Source organism: Rhamphochromis longiceps, linkage group LG1 (assembly GCF_057381845.1).
Source record: "Rhamphochromis longiceps isolate RC_006_pf linkage group LG1, R_longiceps_female_GT1.1, whole genome shotgun sequence".
NCBI classification, from domain to species: domain Eukaryota; kingdom Metazoa; phylum Chordata; class Actinopteri; order Cichliformes; family Cichlidae; genus Rhamphochromis; species Rhamphochromis longiceps.
In genome coordinates, this window is record NC_140557.1 from 7,997,513 (window position 1) to 8,022,174 (window position 24,662).

At 40.1% G+C, this 24,662-nt stretch overlaps 1 protein-coding gene across 1 annotated transcript in view; it reads left to right on the forward strand.

Annotated features, from left to right (window-relative positions):
• LOC146678220 (insulin-like growth factor 1 receptor) overlaps window positions 1-24,662 on the forward strand; it is a 63,237-nt gene that overhangs the window by 28,320 nt on the left and 10,255 nt on the right. The window contains exons 3-10 of the mRNA XM_085419760.1: window positions 17,294-17,600; window positions 17,923-18,059; window positions 19,100-19,244; window positions 20,256-20,464; window positions 20,698-20,824; window positions 21,372-21,607; window positions 23,003-23,170; window positions 23,263-23,467. Of these exons, the coding sequence (XP_085275886.1) occupies window positions 17,294-17,600; window positions 17,923-18,059; window positions 19,100-19,244; window positions 20,256-20,464; window positions 20,698-20,824; window positions 21,372-21,607; window positions 23,003-23,170; window positions 23,263-23,467 (1,534 nt within the window). The remainder of the gene's footprint in view (window positions 1-17,293; window positions 17,601-17,922; window positions 18,060-19,099; window positions 19,245-20,255; window positions 20,465-20,697; window positions 20,825-21,371; window positions 21,608-23,002; window positions 23,171-23,262; window positions 23,468-24,662) is intronic.

The following is a 24,662-nucleotide window of genomic DNA, read 5'->3' on the forward strand; positions in this document are numbered from 1 at the left end:
TGACATATAAGCTTTAAATATTTAACTTTAAATATACTATGTTACAGTGGGGCAAAAAAGTATTTAGTCAGCCACCGATTGTGCAAGTTCCCCCACTTAAAATGATGACAGAGGTCAGTAATTTGCACCAGAGGTACACTTCAACTGTGAGAGACAGAATGTGAAAAAAAAATCCATGAATTCACATGGTAGGATTTGTAAAGAATTTATTCGTAAATCAGGGTGGAAAATAAGTATTTGGTCAATAACAAAAATACAACTCAATACTTTGTAACATAACCTTTGTTGGCAATAACAGAGGTCAAACGTTTACTATAGGTCTTTACCAGGTTTGCACACACAGTAGCTGGTATTTTGGCCCATTCCTCCATGCAGATCTTCTCGAGAGCAGTGATGTTTTGGGGCTGTCGCCGAGCAACACGGACTTTCAACTCCCGCCACAGATTTTCTATGGGGTTGAGGTCTGGAGACTGGCTAGGCCACTCCAGGACTTTCAAATGCTTCTTATGGAGCCACTCCTTTGTTGCCCGGGCGGTGTGTTTTGGATCATTGTCATGTTGGAAGACCCAGCCTCGTTTCATCTTCAAAGTTCTCACTGATGGAAGGAGGTTTTGGCTCAAAATCTCACGATACATGGCCCCATTCATTCTGTCCTTAACACGGATCAGTCGTCCTGTCCCCTTGGCAGAAAAACAGCCCCATAGCATGATGTTTCCACCCCCATGCTTCACAGTAGGTATGGTGTTCTTGGGATGCAACTCAGTATTCGTCTTCCTCCAAACACGACGAGTTGAGTTTATACCAAAAAGTTCTACTTTGGTTTCATCTGACCACATGACATTCTCCCAATCCTCTGCTGTATCATCCATGTGCTCTCTGGCAAACTTCAGACGGGCCTGGACATGCACTGGCTTCAGCAGCGGAACACGTCTGGCACTGCGGAATTTGATTCCCTGCCGTTGTAGTGTGTTACTGATGGTGACCTTTGTTACTTTGGTCCCAGCTCTCTGCAGGTCATTCACCAGGTCCCCCCGTGTGGTTCTGGGATCTTTGCTCACCGTTCTCATGATCATTTTGACCCCACAGGATGAGATCTTGCGTGGAGCCCCAGATCGAGTGAGATTATCAGTGGTCTTGTATGTCTTCCATTTTCTGATGATTGCTCCCACAGTTGATTTTTTCACACCAAGCTGCTTGCCTATTGTAGATTCACTCTTCCCAGTCTGGTGCAGGTCTACAATACTTTTCCTGGTGTCCTTCGAAAGCTCTTTGGTCTTGGCCATGGCGGAGTTTGGAGTCTGACTGTTTGAGGCTGTGGACAGGTGTCTTTTATACAGATGATGAGTTCAAACAGGTGCCATTCATACAGGTAACGAGTGGGGGACAGAAAAGCTTCTTACAGAAGACGTTACAGGTCTGTGAGAGCCAGAGATTTTCCTTGTTTGAGGTGACCAAATACTTATTTTCCACCCTGATTTACGAATAAATTCTTTACAAATCCTACCATGTGAATTCATGGATTTTTTTTTCACATTCTGTCTCTCACAGTTGAAGTGTACCTCTGGTGCAAATTACTGACCTCTGTAATCATTTTAAGTGGGGGAACTTGCACAATTGGTGGCTGACTAAATACTTTTTTGCCCCACTGTATGTTGATCTTTTGAACTGAAGGGCACGTAGAGTTTGAATGTGTACAGCAGTCTGGCACATATGAATATCACTGCCAAGCTTGTGAGTAGAGTGAGATAAAGTTAATTCAGTGGCACAACATTTGTTTCTTGTATAGCATTAGATTATGGACACTCTTACACTGTTTTTGTAATTTAATATTTTTTAACCTTGTTGCTTTATCAACACTTGTCACCGCCTTGGGTGACTCAACATGCGACTCCACCCTTATGCAAAGTAAACCGACTTGCTGTGCAGCTAACACCTGAACTGTATGCAGTATCGTTTGTTGTCGCAGCTTAACCGGATAAGTGGTGTATTTTTGTGCAAGCAGCCTGCAATTTAACAATTCAAACATTAATAGTAAAATTTAAAATGGCACATGCAGATACTTTTTTTTTCCAGTCATTTTGTTTTAAAATTGTACTGCCTGTCCTGTTTTAAAGGCTTTTAGCTTTTCATAACACACTTTTGAGAATTTAGGCATGACCTGCATTGATGTGATATTTTATCAGGTTTTCAGTCAGTTCTGAAATATCAGCCCTCCTCACCACTTGACTAACTGACATAACATAACTATTTATTTGTTGATTTCTTCACATATTTTATAACACTTTTCAGTGAGATCATTTGAGTTATTATTTTGTTATTCTATGTCCTTAGTGTTTTATCTTCAGTATTTACAGTGAAATTTTGAGTTAATCTTTAGTTGTTGCATAATGGGTACAAACCCTTATTCTCTTCCCTTTTCACACAGTGAGTAGTTTCTTGAAAGGTTGGCATGTAAACTATGTGCTAAGGCCAACTCTTCTGAGGCTAAGGTTTCAGCAGGCTTGTTTGACCTAGACATAACTCCCAGAAGTGGCAGACTCCTAATGTGTCAGTTGTTACTTCTGTAAAACTATTTTTTCCTCTGCATCTGTAATCTGCAATATCCATCCTAATCTGAATTTATCGTGAAACTCCAGGTACCAAGAAACTAATGTGATAGATCCTCTGTTATTGTGTGCCCTTTGGGGGACCAAAGGGGATTGGCTTTGTGCTTCTCAGGTCAGTCAACAGAGGGATGCCAGGAATTCCTTTTGTCTGTACTTGTCTTGTACTTATTTATTTAACCTTGTGACTCTTGTTGAAAAAAGTTAACGGTTGGCTCTGTTTAGACTACCTTTAACTGACTATTTTTCTGATGTTATTTAGTAATTGCAAGGAATGTCATTATCATTTGTTCTGCCAGCAGCCATTGTTTACGGGTTATTGTGTTGCTATGTCTTGATAGAACTTGATAATCTTAAAATTAAAAAATTATATTAAAGACATTATTTAAATGCTGCTTATGTGCCAATCCTCGAATGAGAATGGTGTGTTACACCAAAAAGCAGTATTTCCTGTGGGAAAAAAACTTCAGTTCAGCAGGTTAGTCAGGTATATTGATGCCTGCCCAACAGAATCCGTGATGGAAAATACAAGTGGGCAGTCCCCGTGTCTTATTTTAAACGATCAGTCATTTCTAACATGCTAACTCTATCCCTTCCTGTGTCATGTTTTCCGTTCCAGTTGTCACCCTGGTCAGGTTACTGTTGTGATGGTCATTTGTGTCATTTAGTTCTTGTCTGATTGTTCAATGGGCTTACCCACTTCACAGTGTTGTATTAAATCTAAGTCATAGCTAAGGTGTAGCCCTAAAACCTATACAGTGGGGCAAAAAAGTATTTAGTCAGCCACCGATTGTGCAAGTTCCCCCACTTAAAATGATGACAGAGGTCAGTAATTTGCACCAGAGGTACACTTCAACTGTGAGAGACAGAATGTGAAAAAAAAATCCATGAATCCACATGGTAGGATTTGTAAAGAATTTATTCGTAAATTAGGGTGGAAAATAAGTATTTGGTCACCTCAAACAAGGAAAATCTCTGGCTCTCACAGACCTGTAACGTCTTCTGTAAGAAGCTTTTCTGTCCCCCACTCGTTACCTGTATGAATGGCACCTGTTTGAACTCATCGTCTGTATAAAAGACACCTGTCCACAGCCTCAAACAGTCAGACTCCAAACTCCGCCATGGCCAAGACCAAAGAGCTTTCGATGGACACCAGGAAAAGTATTGTAGACCTGCACCAGACTGGGAAGAGTGAATCTACAATAGGCAAGCAGCTTGGTGTGAAAAAATCAACTGTGGGAGCAATCATCAGAAAATGGAAGACATACAAGACCACTGATAATCTCACTCGATCTGGGGCTCCACGCAAGATCTCATCCCGTGGGGTCAAAATGATCATGAGAACTGTGAGCAAAGATCCCAGAACCACACGGGGGGACCTGGTGAATGACCTGCAGAGAGCTGGGACCAAAGTAACAAAGGTCACCATCAGTAACACACTACAACGGCAGGGAATCAAATCCCGCAGTGCCAGACGTGTTCCGCTGCTGAAGCCAGTGCATGTCCAGGCCCGTCTGAAGTTTGCCAGAGAGCACATGGATGATACAGCAGAGGATTGGGAGAATGTCATGTGGTCAGATGAAACCAAAGTAGAACTTTTTGGTATAAACTCAACTCGTCGTGTTTGGAGGAAGAAGAATACTGAGTTGCATCCCAAGAACACCATACCTACTGTGAAGCATGGGGGTGGAAACATCATGCTATGGGGCTGTTTTTCTGCCAAGGGGACAGGACGACTGATCCGTGTTAAGGACAGAATAAATGGGGCCATGTATCGTGAGATTTTGAGCCAAAACCTCCTTCCATCAGTGAGAACTTTGAAGATGAAACGAGGCTGGGTCTTCCAACATGACAATGATCCAAAACACACCGCCCGGGCAACAAAGGAGTGGCTCCGTAAGAAGCATTTGAAAGTCCTGGAGTGGCCTAGCCAGTCTCCAGACCTCAACCCCATAGAAAATCTGTGGCGGGAGTTGAAAGTCCGTGTTGCTCGGCGACAGCCCCAAAACATCACTGCTCTCGAGAAGATCTGCATGGAGGAATGGGCCAAAATACCAGCTACTGTGTGTGCAAACCTGGTAAAGACCTATAGTAAACGTTTGACCTCTGTTATTGCCAACAAAGGTTATGTTACAAAGTATTGAGTTGTATTTTTGTTATTGACCAAATACTTATTTTCCACCCTGATTTACGAATAAATTCTTTACAAATCCTACCATGTGGATTCATGGATTTTTTTTTTTTTTTACACATTCTGTCTCTCACAGTTGAAGTGTACCTCTGGTGCAAATTACTGACCTCTGTCATCATTTTAGGTGGGGGAACTTGCACAATCGGTGGCTGACTAAATACTTTTTTGCCCCACTGTATAGTTTGGTATGCACTTCCTATGAAATGTAACTACACATCATATCGACACAGACCTCAACAAGCTCGAGGGGTATGTAAACACAGTATGTTTATTTACACAAGGATAACACCTCTGTGGAAAAAATGTAACAGGTTGTAATTGTATGAAGCCCGCTTACTATAATAATATAAAAAGCTAGTATTCTGTCGATGTAGACAGATGTTGGTTTTCTTGGTTTCATAGCTCAAACAGTCCAGGTGTAGACTCAGAGTTGACCCTGAAATATTTTCTCCTTCCCACAAAGTTAACTGTTGATCAATATTGAGCTCCATGTCCAACATAAACATCTTAGTTTCACTCATGAAGGCAGATTGCTGAACACACCCCAGCACACAAGCGTAAATGCAAATGACATTGTCCACTACAACACTGAGTCTCCAGGGATTTAAAAAAAATACTCGAAATTAACTGTCTTGGACTTCACCTGGTTTGGTAGTAGGGCCACAACTGGAACCTGCAGCAGGTGGAGAACTGCCAGCTGTAGTCTAAGAGGATGAAATAAAGTTTAAGATTTACTGGAGAAGCTTCTGGTTATATTGCCCAATTATTTATTTGTTAAAACTTACTTTGCAATAAAAAACATTTTACGGAGAAGAACCTAATGAGCTAGCTTTGATAATTCGTTTAACCGACCATGTGAACATCTGTGCAGTTATGTACACATGCCTGATTTTACATACACCCATGTAATACAGCCTGTGCACAAGCCTTCTTTAAAAATGTTCTCTCTCTCTAGTGACCATCCCAAACAGGTTTTTACAAAGAAATGGTATGTGCTCTCCCATCAATCATAATGCACACATGAAGTGAACACTGGATGTGTTCACTGGATGAACAGAGCTGTGTTGCGTGTGCACATTGATAGGCTATACCTGTGGAATGGTCATTAGACACTAGAAATGTCTAGTGTCTAAAAGTAACATTCAAAACTATGGAAAATATGGAGGTAGCTGTTTTTAAAAGATATTGGGGGGGAAAAAAATAAATGCTGCTGTAATCACTTTCCAGAGGTCTGCAGTCCTGCCTTGAACAAAAATAAATAGTCGTCCTTGTATCTAATAAGCCTTCAAAGTGGGCCTCCTGCTTGGTATTTCATCTTCTCACCAGTGCATCTTGCAGGTGTTTTTATCATAGCTACACAAAATAAATCTTTAGCTCTTTATTTTTGACCCATTTCTCTAACCTGTACCACCACCCACACGGGCAAAGTAGACACTTAATGCAATGTATTCTTCTCAGTAGAGTCTTGACAGATGTGTGTGAATCCACTCTTGTTGAGAGTGTGAATTAGAAAGAGAATCCAGTTTAGCCTTTTATCGCTAACAGGAATAATGATCTCTTAGTGTTTTGCTTTCAAACAGACTGTAATTATCAACAGGAAGCTTCAGACCACACATCTCCAGTGGGGGGACTCCTCTCACTAGGAGGAGCGAGGGAGGAGGAAGAAATCCAGCATGTCGTCTAATATTCCTGTTCCTGAGCAAATTAAAGCTCCCGATCTGTGTGTACTCAGAGCGAATGGTGTCATTAAAGGAACTTGGAAATGTTATTCTTCATTTTGAGTGAATGAGTTTTTCACAAAAGAGCCGACAAAGACAAATTCTATTTAGGTTTTAAATTAATCAAATAAATATCTGCCATTTGATTTCATTAGGTCTTAATTACTCCATCAATGTATGCATTTTATTTCCATTTTACATGGTGCTCTGTCAAAGTTGGTTTGTTTGTTTTGGGGTTGTTGTTGTTGTTGTTGTTGTTGTTTTTTGTTTTTTTTTAAAGCTTTTTATTTTGTAAAACTGCACTTTATCAGCATATTCTGCTTTGTGGAGGGTATGTTTAATAGACTTTTTAAGTGTAGCCAAACATTTTCCTGTTTTTTGGATAAACAAAGTCCATCAGATCTCATCTTCAGCTAAAGCAATAAACAATTTTAAAGCATTTTTGTTTAGATTTGTACAAAATTTTAATATATTTTTCTGTTTATATTTTAAGCCTTGGGTTTTTCCAAAGTCTTCCTGGTAATGTTTTGGGTAAACTTGTGTAAGTAAACAAACTGATTATGGACTGTACCTTCACTTCAACTCTCGTCTTTGAGACAGATATGTTCTCAAGATTGCTCTAGAGTTGCACAACTAAAACATTTCTAGGAACTCTAACTCCATTGATGGTTAATGGATGTCGGCAGACCAAACACAAACACAGCTGTTAAGGTCAATAGCGTGCTCTGTCTTCATTGTTTTCCTCTATTGCGCTAAGCACTTTTTGAACAGCCTGTTTGTCGGACTGAACTGACAGGCAGGTTGTCACATGTGTTGGAGGTCTCTTGTACTTGACCACTGGATGGCTAGTTGTGATGTCTGTTATCTACTTGGAGACTCAAAAGATGAACAGCACAATAGTGGCCAGCCATGTAGAGCTGTGAATGGGCTGAATGAATCAAGACCCTTGTTCTTGCTTTTGTAGACAGCACACACAGACTTTTGACTGGCTGGTTTTCTGAATGACTGATTCACTGACTGAACCTGTACACTGACAGTCTGTCTGGCCAGTACAGAATATGCTTTGTATGAGACTGGAAACACAGCGAGATTGTTGTGTTTTCTGTACATCATCAAGTTCTTCCCAATTCAGCCTGAGTGCTGGAACACACTGGGAGGCCATGGAGTGTGTGAACTTGAGAGAAAGGGCGGGGATGCTTCCACGCTCACTGGATTCACACAGCTTGCACGCACACCAAACCTAAAAAATGAGGAAAACAGTGAGTGTGGAAACATCTGTTGCCTCAGTTTCTCAGTGGCCACTTTGAAGCTGTTGTGTATGGCTTTCAGAGTTTTGCATTTGGTTATACTTAACGTATTAGTCAAGGTGGCTTGGTAATTATTTAATATGCCTAAAGAACGAGTAACACATTCACCTAAAGCGGGAAAAACATACAGAAAACAGTGGTGTGTCAGATGAGGGATTTGAATAAAAGCATTTTATTTCCAGTGTAATTGTTAAAAGATACTCATTATACCATTAAAGTCATTTGTCATTGATGACAACATAACAATTAAGTTTTCAGTATTCCTAATTCAGTTTTTTTCCTAATAAAAATAAACAGGTAAAAGTCTGTTTTCCCAAATGAAGATAGCATAACCTACAGGACACCAGTGATGTGCAAAATGATTTTGGTGACACTATGCTACATACATTTATTTTGTTTTATTTGCATCGAGCAACTATTTCCATCAATATGTTCAAGCTGTATGAAAGTGGTTGGAATTTTGTGCAGTTGGAAAGAGGCATTGTTTGGGTTTTTACAGCATTTCTGTTTTGGAATCTTGATTTGAAGAATATCTTACCAACTGCCACTTTACTAAACGAAATAGTGGTGAGTTGAGCCATACTGTATGTGTGTGCATGTAATGACAGTTGAAATGGTCTAACAATAGCTAAGATAGTGACCTAATTCAATCAGTTTCCAAATGGTGTGTTTGAGTCTGGTTGGTGGTTGCCAGGTTACACTGACAGATGGATTGAAATTGTCTGTAGTGTGTGTGTGTGTGTGTGTGTGTGTGTGTAGACTGTTTCATAGACAATCTGGCAACTCGGGTACCATTATGAACATGAGAAGCTTACTGATGCATGCATCCTTAACATTCATAATAAAGTTTGAGATCAGATGGTCTTGAAATATTGGGAAAACCGAGGAGTGTTAGCAGGCATGCACAACAAGATATGTAAAATGAAGTACTGTTTGATCCTGTGGTATTTACTTGTAGTGGGGTAGAGGCAAAAATCCAGACATTTTCCCGCCATTAGGGTGGTGACTAGTGTGCGTTTCCCAGCCAGCCTTCCCACTGGGCTGGTATTTCTGTTTCCCTGGAAGCACTGTATTGGCTTTTTGACGCACAACAAGTGATCTTTCTCCCAGAGCCAGAATGCTCTATAATGACGGAGTGGAGAAGGTAAACCATTTCCCCGAATGGACATTAACAACTATACAACTGCCTACAACAACTTTTGACATCCCATCACTTAACTCTCAATTACCCCCAACAAACAAGCCAACAAACAAACTAATCCTTACTGGTTAATGGGAATATGAAGCACAACCTGTTCCCATGCAAATGCTGTGATAACAACGAGAACCACCTTTGCCAGCAATCAGCATGTTTTGATCAAACTGTTAATTCATTGTTTTTGCAGTTTTATTCCTTTCAGCTGCACTTCCATGATAATTTACATGATTTTATTAACCAGCTTGTTTTCTGAGGTTAGGGGAAATACTGGCATCACTCAAATACAGCCCAGTACAGCAACACACACACACACACACACACACACACACACACACACACACACACACACACACACACACACACACACACACACACACACACACACACAATATCTCTGCTGTGTCTGGTAACTTTCCACAGTAAAAAATATATGTAGCACACACTCAGAACAGCTGGCTAATGAGGATTCAACCAGATTACCACACAGCGAACATATACTTGACTTTTCTTTATTCCTTGGTCACCAAGAACTCAAGTGTTTGTTTTAATAGTCTGCTAAATGTTTAGAGTAGATCACCAACATTGCATTCAGGAAAAAAAACCCAAACAAAACTTTGAAGTAAAATCACATTTCGATCTTCTCTGGCTCTTTTGACTGAAGGACTAAAGAGCTCAGGCGATAGCAAGATATCTGTCATCCAACAGTGCATAATTTGCAAGAATGGCTACTTGGTGTACGGTTTTTTTGTTAGACAGGCTTTGACACAATAATCATTAGATGAACTGAAATTTAATTTTGCACAGAGTCAAGGTCATGTTTGTTGTTCTCAGTAGATTTTAACTCATTAATTTGTGCAACATAATCAACCAATGACAAGAAAACTTATCACCTTTTTTCTGTACTTCCCACCTTACAATAATTGTTTTGGCTTGTTTTGTTTCTGCATTAACTACTACATCACTGATGTTTTGGGATCGTGTTAATGTTGGATAGAAAAAAAGATTAATAAATAAAACAAATTATAATGCTTAAAAATGGTAGGAATTTTTGAAGATTAATTGTTCTCTGGTGATCTGAAACTCAAATTGCTTCACACAAGATAGCAGGACATTTTATTTTATTTTTTCCCCCTCTCTCTCGTTTTGATTTACTGACCAACAACTTCCCTTCTCCTGTTGTTTGGGTGAGTGGGTCCAAAGAAAGCTGCCCCTCTCAGCCCACTGGTTCTGGACAGCAACAGAAAAATCGCAATAGAGTTGATCCTTTTAGCTTTCAAAATGGTTGCCTGCTTGTGATGTGTTTAGAGGACATCTGTAAATTGTAGCTGAAAAACTTGATCTCATTTCCTCATCTGTTAATTTGTGGTGTGTAGATTACAGACGCTGCATTACGTGTGTATGTGTGTGTGAAAAAGATGCAATATACATCTTCATTTCCATCTTAAATTCCTTCCTTTTCTACTTCACTTCACCACTTCACTTCTTCACACTCTGTACCTTGCTCCCATCTCTTCCTCCTCCTGCAGTTTTTCTTTCTTTCCTTTACGCTTTCTCGTTTTCATTCTCTTCCTGTTTCCTTTTCCTTGCCTTGTGCTGCAGCGCTGCATCAACCTGTCTCTAAAAGTGTAGTAAGGGGGATTGAAAGTGAGAAGCTTTATGTTGCAGATGTCCAGCTGAATGCTGATCTGCATTACTGTATGCACCCACTGACCTCTCCACCTCCCGCCACTGGTCAGTCAGGGAGTTGTGTTCAGGGGTTTGCATGCAAAAAGCCCCAGCTTGAGTCAAACTTTAAGCAGAGACTCTCTCTTTTTTTCACCCAACCCTCAGTGGACCTCAGGCTGTACATTATTGCATTTCAGAATTACACCTTTCCAGCTCACATCACCCCATTGTAAGAGGTCAGAGGGCAAGATGGAGTTTTCGGGGACTGGCAGACGCTGTGAGCAGAGAAAGAACATTTTGTGCCTGTGAAATGCAGCGCTCGTTTCCTCCTGCTGAGCACAAACAGCCTGCTGAATGGTTGGTGGGACCACACAGTCTGAAGGTTCTGATTGGCTTTTGTGTCAGTTGGGAGATGGGCTAGAAGGTAGAGCTGGGCGATATATCGAGTTTTTAAAACATATCGATATTTTTTTATACGAGATATAAGATGTGACAATATCCTTTATATCGATATAGTCTATGTTACGTTATAATTATAGTTGTGGAGCCGCAAGTTTGCCTCTCTTTCGTCTACTTTTGTCTCTACGCAACGTTACTCCGCCTCGCCTTCACTGAAGACAACTCCCCCTCCTACCCCATCGCTTCACGTGCAGGCAGCGACAAGACGGACACGGCAAATCTCCGTTAACGAGTTACTGCGCATCGCCCCATGCGTGGGGCTGGACGGCGTCAACGTGCTAACGAGCTAAACATGCTAACGAGCTAACAGCGCTAACCCTAAAATCCTTTCATTCTCTCAAAAGTTGATAGCGCGCCTTATGTATGAATTCTGGTTGTGCTTGATGGCCGCGAACCGATTTTATGTGGTACACGGCGCTCAGCAATCTGTCACAAATGTTTGAGTACGACTTTGGTAAACTACGGAGCTGCACCGCTTGATAGATTGTCGGCGCATTACGGCTACCGAAGAGCTTCGCGGAGTGATACGTACTGTGCTTCAACGTAATATTACCGTACTGTGTGTGTATAAGGACCATAAATGGCACCTGTAAGAGACGTGGTTATGAAGCGGATTTCAAACTCCAGGCTGTCAGTCACGCAGTAAAACTTGGAAATAGAGCTGCTGTGAAATCTGTCTGTCTTTGTTATTACGCTCAGCGTCTTTTAGTTTACATTTTGACTGCACAATTGTGAGCTCTTTGTTTAGCACAAAAACAACCTTGTTTTCTTTTATTTATGGAGCATGATTATTTAATGAATGCTCATAATTTAATTTTGAGTAATTTTTCATGTACATCTGTGCTGTATGTTAATAAAAGTGCCTGTGTGACATCTGGGACACAGCTTTGACTAAGAACTCTCTTTTTGTTCTTACTTTATGGCTTAAAAAAAAATATATCGAGATATATATCTTATATCTCCATCCAGCTAAAAAATATCGAGATATGAATTTTGGGTCATATCGCCCAGCCCTACTAGAAGGTCATCTCATGGTCACTGGCCAATCGGGGAAAGACAGCAGTTTTCAGGAACTTCCTGTGTTCCTGTAAATGACAAATAAGAAAAATTAGCCAGTGATACTTAAAATAACTGACAAATGGATTCTGTAGTTGATTTTTGATTTGAAGTTAACATCAGGGCTGTGCGATATGACCAAAATCTCATATCCCGATATAAGACATTTATCATCCCGATAACGATATATATCACAAAAATTTTACATTTTCAGCTAATTCTGTGAATCTCGGGCCAGTCGACTTGTGTGAAGTGTTTTCAGCTGGGCGTCGTGTACCTGGAGTCGAGTGTTGCATAAGTTGAAACAGCCTCAATTTTCTTTGAGTATTTATTACACGGTGTGCTGCGGGGAAAGCCTGTTCTAAGCTTTATTTTTTTTAACACCTGACGGCTCTTTTTAGCTTCTCATGCGTAAACACTCTGCATTCTATTTCACGTGATTCCATTTATTTTGGAAAATCTCAACAGGATCTTCAGCTTTGTTGTGAAAGGTTTATGTGGAAAATAAACATGCGGACGGCGGAGCCCCGCGATGGTTTTACCGTCGTTGTTGCTAACGACAACGCATAAAAACAATGGCTTGTCTGTCTGTAGTGTGCTTATATTAAATATAAGAGGAAGAGAGAACTTCAGGAAATTATACAGTGACCATCAAAACCATGAAAAAATATTGCCGTAAACAGTTGATTTTGCGACACCACGAAACAAACGATAGCGTAAAATGAAATGATAGACGTTTTCATATCGTCCTCCGATATATATCGTTATATCGAACAGCCCTAGTTAACATTATAATTAGGAATTTGCTATGCAAGTGTACTGAAAGGTTTCTGTATTAGATGGTGTCAGTATTCAATATTTGGTCATGCAGGATTTGCAAATTATGCAAACGGTAGTAGTGTTAAGGGTAAAAATCATAATCACAAAACTGAACAACAAATAGTTGGCAGCTTTTGCAAGTTGTAGGTCACTGTTGTTGTTGTTTTTTTGTTTGTTTTGTTTTTTGTTTTTTTTGGTTGTTTCTGTCTCGCATTTCTAATTCTGTAAACAAAAATAGATGTGATATTCATGTTTAAACGTGTTGAAACTGAATGGAAATTACTGAATTTCCCGGGGGAACGCACCTGAGGGATTAATAAAGTTTCATCTAATCTAATCTAAAAACCAAGCAGCAGCATCTGGAACTGAAAAATGAAGCAAATGCAGAATTGCAGTTCCTCCAGCAGCCACTTAAAGCTGGCTCCAAAAGTGAGTCACTCCCTATAGACTATTACGGTAAAATGTCCGACTTTCTAATAAAAATAAGCAGGTTTTCACCCTGGAACAAAACCTTTTTAAAGCCTGGTCATCATCTGCAGGTCCTCAATACCATGGAATAGTTGTGTATGCTTGGTGTAGTGATTAATGCATTTGCTTTGCATGCAAAGGACCTCTGGTTAGATTCTGGGAGGAGAAACGAGCCTCAGGAGGTTACAAGCTAGTGTACTACTAGTGAACGTCCCAAGCTTGGATAAATGGAAGATTTATGTCAAGAAGAGCATCATGCGTAAAATCTGTGTCAAATCAAATATGCCGGACCATCTGGTTTAACGACCCCTACCTTTACTGTAGAAACACCTAATACTCTTTATCTAATACATCATATTAGGCTACTGTGCCTCTTAACTGCTTTTATACATACAAATAAACAGCTTGCTCTAATACAGTTTTAAATGTTCATGTAAGGAAGACTGACTCTTTTATCATTGCATTTAAACAATGTGATCTAAGATTCAGTGCTCTTTGCATAAGGTACTTCCTTTCTGAACGTGGTAAATAAATTCTCCAGTGTCTCCCTCCTCTCTCCTGCTGTATGCAGAGCTGCCGGTCTTTCAGTGCCCCCACACTTTTGGATGTTTTATTATTAATCCTCTATTTATCCAGGCAAATCTCAGAGATTCAAATCTCTGGCATCATGGCAGTAAAAATTAAAACACAAACAACACATAACAACATAACAATTAAAAAATACAACGGTCCATACAAACGAGTACAAACATGTGAAAAATATACAACAACTGATCATTAAAACGGTCACACTGACTGAAAGAGTTATCCTCTCGTTCCTTTAAAATGGACTTAAACTCCCTCATGACAACCATTTCTGAATCACTGTAGCTGTCACTATAAGGGGTGGATAGCAATACGTGGACATACAGCAATGATGTGTAATGCACTTTATGAAGGCATCTTATGTACCAGGTCTGTTAGTGTTGAGGCTTTAAAACACGACTTCACAAACCAATAGGTAGTGCCAAAGTGAATGTAATTTCACAGTTGAAATGTAGTTTTGGTGCATTTCAAATGTGAAATTGAAATGCACCAAAGGTCAAATGAATTGATTGGTTGATCATCTAAAAATAAAAATAAACAATTTTGTCAATTACTATGGCACTCTGTTTTTAATCATATTAAAGCAGAAAAGCCGACCTGTACTGGTTGATTTCCTCTTTCCTGAATACCTTTGCTATTCTTTCTGCTACTTATACTTAAAGAAAATCAAAAGCAGATTAACAGTTAATAAATACAGCAGTTTGGGTATGCTTTTGTAAGTTGCTGCTTTTTAGTGTCTTAGAGTTGTTCAGAAATTGTATTAATGCAGCATTAACCCCTGAACCAAACACAAACTTCCTAATCTTTATTCTTTAAGCACAAACATAAACAGGTTAAAACCATCTGTTCAATCTTTCTTTTGTGTTTTAGTCTGTGCTATCATCCACTACGATCTGTCTTGTAATGCTATATACTGTGTGTCCAGATCTTTCAATATAATATAACAAGTCTCTGTGGATAAATCATTGAAATATAAATAAAGGGGAGTAGCCATACGCATCTGCTCTGGCCTGTTGTCTTTGGTTTGTTTGACAGAGTTGGTGGAGGCAGCATGTTGAAACGTGTTCCAGTGTTTTATCGCTCAGCATTCTATAAACAACACATCATTTCTTATAGCTTTGTGTTGTTTGGTGCTGGTTTAAACAGCCTCTGGCTAACCTATGTGGATGACACAATCAAAATTACAGTTTCTTTGGCTTCAGAAATCACTGTCCCTTTGTTTATGCCTCAAAGGACACACAACCAAATAATTTCAAGCAGGGATTTACAGTGTTTCCATAGCAGTTAGTGTTTGTTTCTGTGGCAGACACGTTACTGTTTAGAGTCAGTTTGAGCCAATCAGCTTATGTCATGTTGAAGCAGTGAGCTGCCGACAGTAAAGGTGGGTTAAAGGCTGCTGCTGCTCAGCTGCGTGATGGTGATGGTGAAAGGTATGTGTCAGCTAGTCAAATAAGCTGCCTTGGTGTTTTGTTGTCTATCACGCTTCATTTAAATTCCCCCGCTGCAGAGACAAAGGCCATGACGAGATGTGGCTGCTCTCTATATGTATGTCAATATGGTGTTTTTCTTCTGGAACTCCTCAGTCACTTTTTCCTGTCATCAGTTACAATATCCTCTTATTTAGAGGAACACCACAGCAACTGGACGAGTTATTTGTAGCTCTGTTGGCTGGAAAATCCGGAGTGGATCAGGGAGGAAAGCACAGCTGAAGCACCTTTTTAGAATTCTATAATTATCATTATTCTGTAATTTTAAGAATACTACTACTACCACGACTACTTCCTTTGGCTGCTCCTTAAAGGATCGCCACAGTGGATCGTCTGTCTCAATCTTACCCTATCCTTAGCGTCCTCCTCTGTCACCCCAACTTATCTTATATGGAAATCTTGTTCTTCGTAATCTGTGTGTTTGATTTGGCAAAGATTTTACAGTAGATGCTCTTCCTCACACAACAATGCCCATTTTTCCAAGATCGAGACATGCATGAAGAGTACACTGGCTTGTGGCTCCCCATGGTTGGGTTGCCTTTTATAATAGTAAGACTAAGAAAACAAAAATTCAAATGTGGTTGGTTGGATATGAAGCAGCTTGCATGAGTACCTCATATGTGGCTCTTGGTGTATTTAAAAGCTTTAATCTGGGCGGGTGTGCATGCATGCATTGTCAGTCATTCACTGGTAAATGCAAATAATTTGTTCAGAACTGAAGCCAGTAGTGTCATAACAGAGGCATGTTCACACTGAAGGCTGTCTGGTTATATTTATGTGTTATGGTTTTAGGTTCACTGCAAGCTCTGTTTGGTTGTTAAATATGGATTTGCATCAATGGGAATAAATCAGTGTTGTTGTTTGCTCCAAAATTTTAACTTGTTTGTAGTGGTATTAAGGGCGAAATATTACATTTTGAATGGTGTGACGGTAGAATATTAAACAAAAATATTTTTAAAAGTCCAAATTAAAACATAGAGGATATTGGCCTTTTGCAGTAGCTGCTCCTAAATGGTGGTACACACTCCCCCTTCACATCTGGAGTTATTTTAAAAGTTATTTAAAACACAGTGTTTATTTTTTGGCTTTTAAACCAGGCTGAGGTTTTAATGAGGTCTTCTTCTTCTTCTTCACAATTGTTTGTTAAGAAGTTTGTTTGCTTTTTTGTTTCATGTTGATTAAAAGATTTACGTTGTTCTTTAAGTGTGCCAGGTAAATAATAATGGCACATGGCACTCTACGATTGTGCTACAACCTGGAAATTTGAAAACCTTTTTGGTCTGCCTTCAGGGTGAGATTATCTTTCCTGCTGCAGCAAACCTACATGTGCATCATCTGTGCAAAACATTCACATAGGAAACGTATAAGGGAGCAGTTAAATCTGTAGTCATCTTTACTAAATGACCACTGGGGCTCGAGTAATAGAACATGTTATCAACTCAACTCGTTTGCTGTTGGAACCTCAGCCTCTCCATAGGCCAGAGTGCCTTTGAGCAAGATGATGATAGCACAGCAGCACTGCCATCATGTATTTGAGTTTGTGTGGATAGGTGTATGAGGAAACACTGAAAAGTGCTTTGAATTCTTGAAAAGCAGAAAATCAATTTTTAACTACAGGCTATGTACCTAAAAATTAATGTCATGTTCTGATGTTTTGTTTTGTTTTTTTATTGTTTTTATTATTTTCTGGGGGAAATTGTCTGACTAAAATACCCCCCTTTCTTTCTGTCTCCACAGTGGGGTGCCCAGAGAAGTGTGCACTGCGAGCGTGCACAGCAGACGGCGAGTGCTGCCACCCTCAGTGTCTGGGCAGCTGCACAGTCCCCGATAGTGACACAGCATGTACTGCATGTGTGCATTACTATTACCAAGGCCGCTGCATGGCTGACTGCCCCCCAGGCACCTACAAGTTCGAGGGCTGGAGCTGCATCAGTGCCGAGCTTTGCTCCAAAGCCCAATTTACCGACCTTGACAGATACGTTATCCATGGAGGAGAGTGCATGCCTGAATGTCCATCTGGGTACACACGTGCTGCACCAAACAGGTGAGCTGCTGTTCAACCTGAATTTAGCCTGGTTTAACACCCTCCTTATTGTTGCTTATTGTTGCTTTGCTAATATTGAATTTAGCTCCATCATAGTCTCTGTATGGCCTTCCAAATAGTGAAGGCCGTTAAGCATGCCGAGGAATTTCACCTAGACATGCTTTGGCTGCTTCTGTGAAATGTTGACGTCAAATCTTTCAGGGACAGAAATTTTAAAAAAGAAAGAAAGAAAACCCCGCTAAACCAGTTTGGCAAATAGATGCCTGTCAAGAACGACGCTGTACATTCACTGTCTCCTGCCTTTCTCTCTGTCTGTCTCCAGTATGTTTTGCACAGCTTGTGATGGTCTGTGTGATAAAGTATGTGATGGGAAGGTCATCGACTCCATGACTGCTGCTCAATCTCTCAAAGGCTGCACTGTTATCAAAGGCCACCTGCAAATCAACATCCGCAGAGGCCGTAAGTACTGCGGTGTAACACAGCAATACGACTGTTAATACTCGCATTTCTTTGTGAGGGAGGCCTGAGGAGCTGGTGTAGAACATTATGAAGATCTGTTATATTCACACCGTTAAATCAGACGCAAAAAGAAGTTATCACAGATTTTGCTACTTGAGAAAGTCACATGAGAACTCAACAATTTGAATATATTTCATTGTGCATTCAGGAAAGCTGTCGTCATGGATTACAACAGTTTAAAAATGGTTCTATAATAACATTATTTTACAGTAACAATGTAATTTCCAGTTCAAAATAATCCTTATTTGTCTCCTCTTGGGCCTTTGTGCAGCCTGTGATTTAATCTACTGACTGAAACAACCTGGTTCAGTTCCCCTGTCCCTACCTTTAAGCTACCTTTGCTCTTATTGGCTTCTCTTCATAAATAGAAGGTTTGTAAATAGTAGGTGGGTGGAGCTTTTGTGCTCACAGCCAGAGTCTCAGGGTTTAACCCATATGAAAAATGCTGACACACTCCAAAGCAGTTTTAAACTTTAAACAAAGAAAAATAACCAGGTTTGTTTTTTGTAAGCGGGGCTTAATGTTCTCAAGCTTAATGCATTTATGATTATCATATGGCCAGAAATGACAGGAAAATGTTGATACCTCTGTTAATTAGGTTCTACAGACCTTTTGGATGAAACACACTTGTTTAGTCATATGTCTGAAGGTCCATTTTGTTCCAGGAATAAGTCCTGGCCATGTGCCTAAGATAAACATATTACATATATCTGCTTACTTTCACACAGTATAGAGTCAACCGTCTGAAATGGAGCATTTAGCCCATTTTATATTTCATAGTTTTCACTCATGGTGATTGCTTGTACACATACTGAAATTTTAGCCATGTTTAAAAATTAGCATCCATCATTGTAACAGCATATATATGACAGGAAATGCATAAAATGATAATAAGTCCTCTTTAAGCCAGCAATGAAGTACTAAAGGGTAAAATGCATCAATAGATAAATGAATGTGTTTGTGACGGTCTGTGTGTTTAGATAACATGGTGGCAGAGCTGGAAAGTTTCACAGGTCTGATCCAAAGGGTGACTGGTTACGTACGGATCATACACTCGCACACACTGAGCTCCCTTGCATTCCTTCGGAGCCTGAGATACATCGATGGAGAAAACCTCCATGAAGAGTAAGAACACACACACTTCTCTACGTGGATAAACATACAGCCAAGGTTTTAATCTCAATGCCTTACAGTGGAGACGGATGTTTGTGCATTGGGACACTCTGAGCTCATTTCTTCTCATGTACTTTTCTCAAGGATTCACCTGAATATTAATTAGTTCTATTCATTTATTCAATTCTGTTTTATTAGTTTAGTGCCACTTCACAGTAAACATTGCCTCAAGGTGCTTTATAGTGTAAGGTAAAGGTAAAAGTGGTTCTCTCTCTCTCATTTTACTTTTGAAAACTCTAGGAACCACAAAAAATTAGTGCTCAACAAACACAACTCTTGAGTAACTACATTTTCAGCTAATATATAAGAATGATGTGATCCAACATCCTCAAGATGTTCAATCTTTAGTGAAAAAAGTTAAACAAAACTTGAACAAGTGCAGTTGTTTGTTATTTGTTTGTGAATGAGGTATAACCTCCAACAGTCCCAGGAAAGGTTCTCTCAGGGTCATTGAGAGGCCTTCGTTTCCCTCCTCCATCTGTTTGTGTTCACAGGAATCTTACTGTCCCAAGGCCCACATTACAGTCATTCCTTGATGTCTGGGTGTTACCCAGAGAATCATAAAAAAAAACCTCCTCTCCAGCACACAAAAAAATGTCAGCCCCTGGTTAATCGGATTTGCCAGGTGATTTTTATCCTGCTGTCAAGCAGTCCCTCTGCTGTCTAACTGGGTCATTAAACCTCCAGCTAGAAGAGAGATCTACCGAGAAGAGTAAAATAGCTACATTTTGTTCAATTAGCATAGCTTCCCCTAATAGACAAGTCGCTAGTGGATATGTTGTGTAGTTTTCCATTACGTGCTGAAAATAAGGCCTTAACCTTGGTGGGAAAGTTGGCTCTCAGCCTAGCATGAATCACTATACACACAATACACTCATAGATAAACATACACGAATGAATGTAGAACGAAGCAGCATATTGATGACTGTAATCCATTCATCTCCTCCTCTTTCTGCCCTCTAGCATGTATGCCTTCTCTGCATTCGACAACCAACAGTTACAGTATCTTTGGGACTGGAAGCAGCACAATCTGACCATCAAAACAGGAAAGCTGTACTTCAGAGCCAACCCTAAGCTGTGCATGTCCGAGATCCGCAAAATGTGGAACAAAACAGGCATCCAGGCCCGCTTTGATGAGAGTGATTTCCGAAACAACGGCGACAGAGCCAGCTGTAAGGGTCAAAATGAGCTTCAGTTTGAAAACCACAAACATTTAAATTGCTATGTCCAGTTCATGTGCTGAAGTTACTCTAGTTTACTAGAAGTTTGCAAACACCTCTTTTGAGCGTGATGCTGTTCTGCTTCTTATGTCAGTATTTACTGCGCCACTCTGTCAACACTAATTGCTGCATATTAATGCACACATACTGAAGCGCTTTTCCCCCCCTCTTTGCTCCCTCCATAGGTGAAAGCACTATTCTGAAATTTAAGTCTAACAGCACCAGCAGCACAAGGATCAAGCTGACATGGCAGCGCTACCGGCCCCCTGACTACAGAGACCTCATCAGCTTCATTGTCTACTACAAGGAAGCGTATGTTTTTTGTTTATTTTAGTTTATCTGCAGGCTGAGTGTTACTGAGCTGAATCTTAATCCCACCACTTTATCAGCCAACATGTTTTAAGTTAACTGTCAGAGGTTAGGTTTCAGAAACATTAACAGGACTTTAAATACAGGAAATTTTACTTTAATCAAGTTTTATATTAACTTGGTACGTAGTTTCACAAATGTCCAGAGAATCAGCAATAGGAAATCTCACTTAATGGTTTTCCAGCCACAACTATTGGGCGAATATTAGGAGCTGACTTTAAGTGGACATTTAAGTGTTAAATCGTTGCAGAAGAATGAGGGGAAAAACTGATGCAAAGACATGATGTATTAAAAATGGTGGGCCAGGCAACAAACAAATACAGCAAAGTAAAAAACACGATGGAAATGTGGTCTTTCTGTCTGTGTTAACTATTATTTTGAGGAAGATGAGATTTTTGTGTTTTGCTGACATTCTTCATTTGTGTAATAAAAAACACATGAATTAAATAGATGTACAGTAATAAATTAATAATTCGCCCTTTTCTTCCAGGCCCTACCAGAACATCACAGAGTTTGAGGGACAGGATGGCTGTGGCTCCAACAGCTGGAATATGGTGGATGTGGAGCTGAGGCCTGACAAGGAGTCAGATCCTGGAGTTCTTCTGTCCAACCTGAAGCCGTGGACACAATATGCTATCTTTGTTAAAGCTATCACACTCACAGTGGAGGATAGACACATGCCAGGAGCCAAGAGCAAGGTGGTCTACATCCGCACCAGCCCCTCAGGTAAACACCACAACAGCACAGATCAAAAGTTAGTCTCTTACAGTCTGTACTTTCTTCTCTCTAAAAGTGGAGAAAGTACTTTTTTGTTCGTTAGAATAACCAGGGAGTTAAAGAGCAAAATTGTTGTTTGACTAAGCCGACACTAAATATCCCCAAGTAATGCCTTTGTTTTCATTCAACATAAGCAGCTGAAATGGGAAGGAAATTTAAATAAAATGACATTTATGTAGCACTTTTCTGGTGTTATTAACTTCTCAGTGCTAGACACTGCAAACCCCATTTTCACCCACACGTTCATATACTGCTTTATTCTTCAGTGTGTTATCTATTTCAAAACCATCTGTCCAGGGCAGTGTACACCCTGGACAGGTCACCAGTCCATCCTAAGGCCAGCACAGAGTGACACACAACCATTAATTCCTACGATCAATTTAGAATCGCCGATTAATCTAACACGTACGTCTTTGGACTGTAGGAGGAAACCAGAATATGCAGGGAGAACCAACATGCGCACAGGGAACACAAGCAAACAGCACAATCTAACCAGGAAGCTTCTTGCCATGAGGCAACCGTGCAAACTACAACTGGTGCCGTTTAACCCAACCCAAAAATAAAGATTCATCATTTGGTTTTAGTGCCAAAGCTAATCGTAAACTAATCAGTCAAAAAAACCAAAAAACCATATTTACCTTGTCCATATCTTTAGTTGCAGAATTGCAGGTATCCTGCTGTGGCCATGTTTTCACCACCACTGCATTGTAGCTTTATATGTGTTGTTCGACTCCCCTCTATCGTTCGGTCTAAACAATCCCAAAGGGGCATTACTGTATCCCCACCAATGCATAGCAGTTTTCAGCTGGCTTTCTGGCCTTACTGTTTGGCTGCTGCCATACTGTCACTGACCTCTGGTGGTTTGAATTAGCAACTGCTTTATTTCCCTTATTAGTTTAACAAAAGTAGCAAACAACTGTGATGTTACTGAAAATCATATCCTTGAAGTATATTTTTATACTAAATGGTTTGGTATACCTTAAAACCACCGTACAGCATATGCTTAGTTGTTACTTGTTTTGCAAATAGAAGTGGATTATTTCTCTGTCAGAATTAAAGCATTTCTGGATTTTATCCAAACATACTGTAAGGAGATGGAGAGGAAGACTGTTTGAAATAAACACAGCTGCAAGTCAAAGAGATGGAGAAAATCTGATTTAAACAAACTGTAATATACTGCAGTAATTAGATGAAATGGAAGGCTGCTTTAAATAAGTCCAGCTGCAGTGTAAAGACATAGCAGCACTGTGATGTCAGACGATCACATCTGCACTGGCAGCCTGAAGGAGAAAAGAGTTTACTCAAAAGTTGTTAGAAATCAGTTTATGCCTCTGTGCTTCTCAGCACCCTCCATGCCTCAGGATGTGCGAGCGTACTCCAACTCATCCACTCAACTGGTGGTACGCTGGTCGCCCCCTGTCTCAGCGAATGGCAACCAGACGTACTACTTGGTAAGATGGCAGCAGCAAGCGGAAGACCGAGAGCTCTATCAGCACAATTATTGCTCCAAAGGTACACACACACAGGCATAAACTTCCATTGCCACCCCTGCTGCTAATAATTAAGTCACAAACGGACTACAAATCTTTCTCTTTCTCCTGCAGAGTTGAAGATTCCCATTAGGATCGCTGCCATAGGGGTGGGAGACCAGGAAGAGGAGACAAAGCCAACTAAACTAAATCCAGATGGGGCAGGTAAAGGCTGTTGTCCCTGCCCCAAATCAGTGGAAGACCTGGAGGCTGAAGCTGCTGACGCCTCTTACCGAAAAGTCTTTGAAAACTTCCTGCACAACTCCATTTTCACACCAAGGTGATTAACCCAAGATCGTTATTTCTCCATGTGGCACAGCCGTTGTGTAGCTACGGCAACATTTAACTTGATTTTTACCCCTATGTGAACTAACCAAATATCTATGCATGCACAATTTGAGTAATTTTTCAGGTTAGAGATCAGTTTCTTCCTTTGGTCTTTAGTCATTATACAGTATAATTATGCATAGCAGTTACAAGCCTAATGAGGAGTGATAATTCAGTCTTTATAATTTTTTTATCCTTCTTGAAATTTCCCTACAAATGTATTTACTTTTTCTTCATTTCCCTGCATAGTGGCTCAGCTTCTGTTTGATTTGGTTAGTGATAGGTAGTCACCCTGCTGCATTGCACTTCGGACATCTGCATCACATTATTTCTTTATGTCTCAACACACATGTGCAAGTCCATTGGGAATAATTAGTTCTTGGTGTGTTTTGCCAGGCCAGAATAAAGGGATTTGTGTACTTCCATCTAAAGATAAACATCAAGTGTCATCATATTTTCTGCACTTAGTTTTGAGCTTACCTTTAACAGATGTGTGCAAACCAACATGAATGGGACAGTATCTGTAAACTCTGCTGATGTGATCATTACACGCCTACCAGAGTCTTTTATGGATTGGCTGGAACTGTTTAACTATAATTAGCCAAAGAAAACATTTCTTTCTTGGTGTTAGACGAAATATAATTGAGGATACATTTTCAAAAGCCATTTAAAAGGTGTCTATATTTCATTCTGGTTGAGACAAAACCTTGGCAATAACATTGTCTGGTATTCCATCCAATGAAATATTATGAAATAAAGGCACATGCGGGAAACTACTTGGTAATCTCTTGTTGCTCAGCTGTGTTAGTGGGTCTGATATATCACATTTCGGCACGTACTGTGTGCTTTGCCTGTAAGAGTTTAGTAACTAGAAAATTAACTGAGCTGTTCAGTAATTCTGTTTACAGTGTTCCTACCATGCTTCATCAGAGCTGCTGAACCAAAAGCCAAGTGGCAACAAAAACAAAACAGATCACTTAAAACGTCAAGTTTGAGCAAAGTATTCCAGTAACTCTGGAATCAGCACAAACCTAAAGAGCTAAGAAGTAAACAACAAAGGAGACAGACAGGTTTCAGCGTCTTGTGGTTTACCGCAGTATTTCACATCTTGCTCCAAAGTATGAAAAATTGCACTCAGGTTGGGCTTA